We start from the raw sequence: 9,256 nt of genomic DNA on the forward strand, positions 1-9,256 counted from the left end.
CTCACATGTCCTTTGCATTGCACTCTCATGCCTTTGGATTGCACTCTCATGTCCTTTGGATTGCACTCTCATACTCACATGCCCTTTGGATTGCACCCGTTGGGTTGCACTCCCTCGTCGAGGTGGCCGCTCTCCTCCTATCTTACAGTTACATGCTGATTTCTCACATTAACAATCTAATCTCACATTAACATAGCCACGTCCGTGCCCTCGATGAGCAGTCTGCTCTACTCTTATCTTACAGTTACATGCTAATTTATCACATTAGCATCATGCTAATTTCTCACATTAACATCACTAGCCCCGGCCACTTCTTTATGACCATTGGGCTACACCCATTTCAAACCTTTTAAAACAGTCTGCCTCAGCAGCAGACCACGCTTTTCCACCTGATGACGGACGCTTGTGTTGTGCCCGGAACGTCGTGATTTATTTTATTTTATACCTACGTGACTTTACCGAATGAACCATAGAGTACCTAACTGAAGTGTTAGCTAAAAAAGCCGTGGCCCTCTCTGTGTGTGCGTGTACGCAGTAGCGTAGCGGTTAGCGCGGCTGCCACGCGACGAACCCGGCGACCCAGAGTTCAATTCTGTCTCACGGCCATCAACACCGGTGACGATTATCTGAACCGGTGCTGGGCCTCGCCCAGGTCGACTCAGCCTCAAATGAATACATGGTGCGGTGCGTTAACATCCTCACTGGGGAGACAAAGGCGGCCGAGCGTGTTGGCAAACCGACCCCCGTCGTGTGCCATGCCGTCCTTCGTAGGTGGTGCTACTCGCTAACAGCACTTGCCCCTAAAAGTCTGTTTAAGGCTATACGGGGGGTGGGGGGGGTATCTCTGTCTCTGTATTTTTCTTTAAAGGCGTTTAACCCACGACGCCTCGCGTCCATTCCGTTTGAGTAAAACAAATGCGAAGAGTGCCTGGAGGAGCAACAACTCCCACGTCGGAGGGAGAGGGGGTGGCAGGGACCCAGACGCCTGCACTCATTGCAAGCGCAAGGAGCCAGACCCGAGAAGAAGCCATTCAAAGGCGCCACGGTAGCTTGGAGATGTTAACTTCCATGCCTGGTATACAGGAGGTCGTGGGTTCGATCCCGACCCTGACGCCGGCTGTATATTCGGAGTTTGCGTGTTCTGTCTCTCTCTCTCTGCCCGTGGTCGCGTGGATGTTTCTCCCGTGTCGAACTGCGAAGCGCTGCGACGAGCGGCCGACGGGTCACCCGTCCGTCAGTGCGTGCGGGGGGACGCGGAACGAGACGAGCGCGTGCCAATCTTAAGCTGTGGATCGTGCCCGCCCTGTAAATGATCGAAGCTCGCATTATATTTATAAATAAAGAGCGTTTATTTATTACGGTAACAGCGTTTTTTATCTTAACATCTCATACGCACATATATAATCTCAATATTACTCATCATATACTATACAGCGGAAAAGGTATTCAGTGTTCAACAATATATGTGAGGTCATCCAACACATTAACACGTATGCTTTCGTGACCAATATCATCCATAATAGAGGTTTTTTGGGTTCGATCGCGTAAATATATAAATGCGGAACGTCGTACTCAGATTGTAAATGTTGTGGCTTGGCTCTCCAACACACCGGTTAGTGCTGTACTAGTGACGAATTGGCACGTTCTGTTTACGTGACAACCCTTACTAGTTGGCTGTGTCGGGTGGTGGCGGGTTTTAACGACACATTTATATATTTACGCGATCTAACCCAAAAAACCTCTATTATGAACCCAACACATATTCACAATTCTCATCGCTTTGGCAATCCACTGCTGGATGAAGGTCATGGAGGGGGAGGAGGGGGGAGGTTAGTTTTGGCCAAGCTTCATCACCATGGTCAGTGCAGACTGGTGAATCAGAGTGGGACCCAATCGCCACTGATGTTAGCCGTGGCTTGAGAATTTAACTTCGGTAAGTGGGTATCCAGGGCGTGCCAAGAGTCATTCAAGAGTCATTAAAAGCGCTTCAAAAATCGCTCCCATTGTAATAATAATATTAATGCTCGTAAAAATATTTTAATTTGACGTAGTGTAATTCCTGCTGATAGCATCCCATGATGCTGTATAGTCCGCTCTCCCGTAACGCGGCATTCCTGCAGAACGCCGTGTTTTAGAAAAATCGCGTTCTAATGAAGAATATATCTTATAGGAGTTAAAGCACAGACCGCGATAGCACGTGAGATGCGTGCGCAGGCCGAACAAAGATAAAATACAACACTCGAGAAATAAGTTTAATAACCCCACGATTTGACTTGTCAGGAGTTCACTTTTTTTTCTTCGTCACAAATTCCGATTGGCAGGATTTCCATCTTCGCGAGACGTTTCCGATACACGTCTCCATTCTTGTTGCTGTTGCTGATGGTGGTAGTGATGGTCAAGACAGTAGGGCGCGATCGAGACCCGAGCTCGATCCCCGCTCACGGCCACCAACACCAGGGACGATTATCCGAACTGGTTCCTGGGCTTCCCCTTCGGTCGACTCAGCCTCAAGTGAGTATCCTGGTGTGGTGTGTAGTAACATCGCCACTGGTGAGACGAAGACACCCACCCCCTCGTGTGCCACAGTGACGGCCTTCATAAGTGCTCGCTAACAGCACCTGCCCCAACAGTCTGTTCAGGCTACACGGGGGATCTTTGTCTTTCGTGGTGGTGACATCGGGCCGCGTTCTCTCGAACTGGATGCAAGGAGTCTGTGGGCACGTGAACGAATCGACTCTCCTTGGCAGATGAGGAGTCGTTGAACAATAACAACACAACAACAACAACAAAAACCACGTCCCATGTCGAATTGGATGCGTGAGCGTGCAACAAGAAAACGCTCAAGCTCGTGAAGTCCCTCGAAAAATCGTGAAAACTTGGCTTGGCTTAAGGGTGCACGTTGTGTGGCTGAGAGAGTGACCTCGTTATGGGCAGGGGCTCGGTAATTTGCTGCTCCGTGGTCGCGTGCGGCTCTTCAAGAAGCTGCTTCGTGACGTTACTGATGAAGGATCGCCGCTCTCGTGCGTCGACGCATTGCGTTGTTGTGCGACTCTTGGAACATATTGAGGGTCCGTTTTTTTTACCGAATTCGTAAAACAAAACGAGAGATGGCTCTTCTTGTTATCGTGGTTGCCGGAACACACCCATCTCCCTGTGGTTATTCCGGCTAACGTGGTGGAAACCCCAGCACCCAGGATGTGGGGTAGTGGCGATGGGGGGTGATAGGGGATGGGGGGTGGTGTGGTGGGGGACGGTGGAGACCGCTAAGTGAACGGGTTCCTGCAGGGCTGCAGCAGGTGGAAGGTGCGGGCCACTATCCGAACGGCGAAGTCCGTGCGGTCGAGGATGCAGACGGTGGCCGTCTTCCGGTCCCACCGGTCGCCCAGCTGGTCCCGCAGAGCATTGCTCATCCGCGCCTCGGCACTCCCCTCCGCTCGCGTCACCGGCGACGGGGCCATGAACTGTGAAAGAGCGGCGCACGGGCACCAGGGGTTGACGGGCGATGACAGGCTGATGATTGGTGGCACAGCTGTGATGATGGGTGACACAGATGTGATGGTGACACAGAAGATGATAGGTGACACAGATGATGACAGGTGACACAGCTGATGATTGGTGACACAGCTGATTATTGGTGACACAACTGGTGTGGCTCACCCGCTGTGTCACCAATCCTTCCCCCCGCACCTCACGGTGGAGAGATGTTAACTATCTTGCCTGGTATGCCGGAGGTCCTGGGCTCGATCCCGACCCTGACGCCTTCTGTATATTTGGAGTTTGCATGTCTGTCTCGCCGTGGTCGCGTGGATTTTTCTCTGGGTCCTCCAGATTTCCCCCACACATTTATAATCAACGTCAAGCGTTTAGAGTATTTGGCTGCAATACATTTCCATGTGGCCAGTCACTCCACTGAGCTATCATTTGTGATGCCCAGGTCACTTCTAAAAAATAGCTCTACATGCACTCAGTTTTTGGCCTTACCTGGTAAAATAAATACATATTAACTCATAGGCTTTCGCGACCAATAATAGATATCCATTGTAATTTATATGAATACATTACCCACCCTCTGGCCTTCGCACCTGATTGGCTCACAAGTGATGACATTACATTTCTCCCCCTCTATTTAAGGTCGAAAGAGGAGGAGGATTTCTCCACAACTGTGGCTGTTGCCTGATGAGGCTGAGTTGTAATTACCGGTGAAACGTCACAGGACTCAAATTGTAAATGTTGTGGATTTATTCTCCAGCACACCGGTGTGCTGAACTAGTAACTAATTGTCACGTTTTGTTTACGTGACACACCTTACTAATTTACGGGTGGTGACGGGTTTAACGACAAATTTATATTTACGCGATCAACCCCAAAAACCTGTAATATGTAATTAAATATAGGTGAAATTTATTCAAGTGTTTGCGCAGAAAATTAAAGCCAGGAAGATCACCCAAATGTGGAAGTAGGGAAAATATTAAAGCAGGGGATGAGCGAAACAAGGCAGGTATCTGGAAATTATTCCAACATAAAAAATGGCAAAATACAATCAACAGTGATTTAAGAGACATGGTTGCCAAGGAAAATGTGACAAATGGTTGAGTTTTAAATTTGTCGGAGCTTGCGGCGCACCTGATTGGCGAGCTCTGCCTGCAGAGTTCCGAGGTCTTTGCGGATCTCCGACCCGCTCGCCATCTCAGGCAGTGCGTGCAGGAGGCTCTGGAAGATGCGAAGCCTGGCGAGGATGGCCCCCACGCACAGCATCACCGGGGAGCAGTCCTGCACCACAGGGCAGGCCGAGTTCACAAATCATCAGCTCTGTCGTCACCAATCATCAGCTGTATCGTCACCAATCATCAGCTGTGTCACCTATCATCAGCTGTGTCACCAATCATAAGATGTGTCACCAATCATCATTAGCTGTCACCTATCATCTGTGTTACCTGTAATCATCAGCTGTGTCACCAATCATCAGCTGTGTCACCAATCATAATCTGTGTCACCTATCATAAATTGTGTCATCAATCATTAGCTGTGTCACCAATCATAATCTGTGTCACCTATCATGATCTTTGTCACCTATCAGAACGGGCTCCTCCCCCTCCTCCTCCCCATCCTCCTCCTGCTCTTCCTCATCCCCCTCCTTCAACCACGGGCCCCATCAAAGTCAAACATACCCCAACCATCCTTCAGACAGGGTCCCCTATCAAAGTCAATGGGGTATCCCCCAAACCCCCAATCGAACAAAGATGGTCACTGCAACGTGTACTTTAGATTCGCTACTTTGGCCGTCTGGAACGCATCTTCCTTTCGATGTTAAGAAGCCACTAGAGCTATGCACTTTTAAATCGTCCAGATTGAAAACTCATTTATTCAGAACCGCTTTTTGTGTTTAGTTTGTCGTCCTTCCCACCGCACCTCCGATTAGCACGGTTAGCTCTGTACGGTGCTAAAGAAGTTAAACATACATGTATGTTTTACAAGACACATCCCCAGATGGCTGTTAGACTCCAGATCTGGTGGTTGTTCGCCAGCATTGATTCAAACGAGTCTGACTTTGCTGCTGCCGATGAGGCACCGTGTGTCGAAGCCAATCCAGAGTTTTGCTCGTCCTGAATTGCAATGCTGCACATATTATGCGCTCCGAGAAGAGGTTCGTGATGCTGATGAGATGTATAAAACAATGATTTAATGACGAGTCATGTGGAGAGACAGATGTGAAGGAGACGCATTCTGGTGAGCAATGCCATCGGGGGAAGGCCAATATCAAATGACCATTCCCCTCATAGCGTTTGTAGCCACCACAGCGCCAAAGGGGGCTCTGGACAGGTGTGAGCGGCTGGTAACTTCTTCACCTTAAATTTAATCACCACTAAACTACGTGGAAAAAAATCTAACTAAGTTTGTGCTGGAGGCCCCGGGTGAACAGGCGTCTATGACGTCTCCTGGTCAAACCCCATTTGGCAGAGCCAGGAAACTGAACCGTTACCCTCGGGGTTCCTCTAGAAATGGGAAAAAAACACTGGGAGTGGCCATGTGGAATGTTCAAACGATCACTGCAGAGGAGTGGCTACTACTGCTCTGTCGGGAGCTGGACTGGTACCACCTGGATCTCTGTGACATTCAGGAGGTCGAGTGGACTGGCTCTTGCTCCAGTCACCATGAGCGGTAGACAGTCCTCCAATCAGGACAGGAGACAGATAAACAACAGGGAATGGTTCTTCTGAACAAAATAATGAAGGGGGCGTGGCGGTGCGGTGTGGGAAGCTTTTAGTCCCAAGCTACTGCGAGCTCACCGCCCCATCAATGGGAGGCGAGGAATGGTAGTGGTGGTTGCTTCCACCCCCACCAAAGATGAACATCAGTGGAGGGATTCAACAAGTCTAATGAGGAGGCTTATGTGGCACATTAGGAATGGATCACTCTTTTAATTATATCCTTGTGCAGCAAGGGAGTAAAGTGTAGTTCTGTGAAAGTCCTGATGTGCTGTGCAGTGCATCAATGCATGTGTGTACAGCAGCATGTGATGACTGAGTTGGGCCTGTAGGTGGCTGGCAGGGTTAATGAATAACCACACGTGTAAACCAGCCACATGGTTAATGGCGACTCGGAAGAAATGCTGTTGTAACACGTGCTGTTGCATTTTAAAGGTAAAGGACCCAAAGGTTGTTTTTGATCGTTATATAAATGTTCTAGACTTCTTCTAGACTTGTTCTAGACTTTAAGCTTGGCTTTGAATTGTTCGTTTGTGATATATGCAATAATAGGCGTTTTAGAACTGTGCATTGTAAAGGGATGACGCACTGTAATTACTTACTGTCATTGTAATTCTCTAACTCTAATACTGTTTAGTGTATAACCATGCCCATGTACCCAGAGTATGACTACTTCCAATGCTATTGAGAATAGAACACACGTAAAGTAGTAAGCTGTACAATGGTGATATACAGTACGTATACTGTACACATACAGTACATATAATGGGTGTAAGATACCGATATAAGTGGATGGTATAGATAGACATACAGCTTAGGATTAAAGGAATATTCGAATAGTGATGTGCAAATGTGATTGTCAAAGACAAAAATGAGCTCTGGGTTGTTCTCCGTGTTTTTGGAATCCCTGACTCTGCACACAATATTTAAAGACCTTCATGATGGTGGGTGGGCCTGGGTAAAGCTACGTGTCCGGAAGTCAGAGCCATCATCTCTTCACCTTGGGGTGCGACAGGGATGTATTCTGGCACCTACATTGTTTTACATCTTTTTTGACCACGTAGTTCGAGAAGATTTCCAGAGCTGTACCAGAGGAATTTCCATCTGGTATATATACAATGGGAGGCTGACGATGCTCGGGTGTGGTCGAGGGATGGCTGCCTATTGGTTAGCCATGTTATGTATGCTGATGATATAGTGATTGCTGATCATTCTGAGGAGCTGGTGCTGAACTTGGAGCATGTTATTAAGTGTGGCCTTACCATCAGCTCCTCCAAAACTAAGCACCTGCCTGGGAATTTTGTGTCATCAAACAAGCTACCCCCTCAACTCCCCATTGTTGGGGTAGTTGTGGACAGAGTAGAAAGGTTTCCATACCTGGGCAGTGTGCTTATGACCAGCTCTAGTTTGACAGCAGAGGTCTCACTCCGAATCAGTCGAGTGGCATCATTATCTTTTCATCGGCTACATAATGTTGTGTGGAAGCTACCTTCTCGGTCACGGTTTGCCAAACCTGGACCCCCCTAATGGAACATCTTCGCGGGTTGAAACATTTAGGCTGGCCTGTCTACTATCCATCCTCGGTTTAACCAGGCTGGATTGTGTGAGGAGCTCAGAAATCCTTGAAAGATCTGGTCAAAGTCCCATCGGTGAGCTCCTTCGGCAGGCAAGGCTGCGTTGGCTGGGTCATGTAGCCGCATGCCCAAACAGCTTTTGTTCAGCCGGATAGCGGGGGCTAAACAGGCACGGAATAGGCTACAGAAGAAATGGAATTATGTGCTACGAGAGGATATGGAGCTGAGTGGACTTGCCAATAACTATACCTACGTGACTTTACCGAAAAAACTAAGAGTATGAATCCTTGCAGTCACAAAAGCTTCAAATCTAGAATTGCCAATAACTGGTACTAGCGGTGTCAAGATCGACTTCATTAGAGGAGGCTCGTGAAGGATGCTACTTGTCAGTTGGAGGCAGTCGCCCTCCAGCAACAATGGAGAGCATCGGCCAGTCATGTCAGTCAGTCAACCCATGGCACCTGCTGGATCTATCCCATGACCTCCTACCAGCGGGCGTTCGACACTTCATGTGGCCTCAAAGTCTACATAGCCTGCCACAAGCGTCATGGTGACGTCACCGTCACTTAGAGGCGATTGTTGTTGTTATCTTCTCCACATCGACCTGGCAACACTGATTATCTTGCGAGAATGAAGGATAGTCATTGTCCTCACACTGGGTGAGCTGCCATATGGTTGGTGACGCTCAACCCTATAACAGAACGAGTCTACTACGACCGGGATGTGTTGGTGAACGAGTCCACCACGGTGGGGCGTGCGTACTGCGGTGGTGCCTTACCGAGCCAACTCTGCTGATGGGGCACGGCAGCGACTCATCCAAGCTCTGGACGCCGGCGACCTCGAGGAGATCTTGCAACCGCGAGCATTCCACCTCTTCTGCTCTCCGCTGGAGAGACATCCACAGCCAGCCCCAGGGTTTTTTTACAGGTAGACGATCCCCCCCCTCCCATGCATTGGCTGCCCCAACAGCATGTTAAGGCTGTTTGGGCAAGTGCTATTAGCGAGCACCTATGAAGGCCGGAACGGTTACACAGATACACAGTACATACAGTAAATAACTCATTAAAGAAACTTAAGGCGGGCCACCTTGCTCCAAGTTATTCATCCACAGCTTCACTGCGCTGCACTATTTGCACTTATGTAACTCACACAAGCATTTCCGCATATTGAATAAAAAAGAAAATATGATTCCGTAAAGTCGGATTTCCGTAAGTCGGGTCTTCCGTAACCAGGGGACTGCCTGCATATTGAACTTCTTTTGCACTGTATGTAGCCTACCGTGCTCATCAAAGGTGCAGTAGTACACAAGCACAATTTATAATTTACAAACAAACTCAATTCACAACTGTGTGGCCTTCTAACGGGGAAAAGAAGAAAACAAAATCTAATCGACGACGTTTTGTGCAATGGGCCCCCTTCTTCATAGCGCACAAATCTACATCATCAACATCACATGTCATTCGCAACACGCGCAGC

General features: G+C 48.6%; 1 protein-coding gene across 1 annotated transcript; it reads right to left on the minus strand.

Moving 5' to 3' along the window:
* Positions 1-3,263: 3,263 nt before the first annotated feature.
* Positions 3,264-8,685, minus strand: LOC144736644 (uncharacterized). Its single transcript, XM_078619214.1, has 3 exons — positions 8,559-8,685; positions 4,624-4,770; positions 3,264-3,461 (listed from the first exon to the last, which is right to left on the minus strand). The coding sequence occupies exons 1-3, from the start codon at positions 8,676-8,678 to the stop codon at positions 3,264-3,266; spliced, it is 465 nt and encodes a 154-aa protein (XP_078475340.1). The 5' UTR covers positions 8,679-8,685.
* Between the last annotated feature and the right edge of the window lie 571 nt (positions 8,686-9,256).

The sequence above is a fragment of the Lampetra planeri genome, chromosome 62, assembly GCF_965212315.1.
Source record: "Lampetra planeri chromosome 62, kcLamPlan1.2.h2, whole genome shotgun sequence".
Lineage (NCBI taxonomy): Eukaryota > Metazoa > Chordata > Hyperoartia > Petromyzontiformes > Petromyzontidae > Lampetra > Lampetra planeri.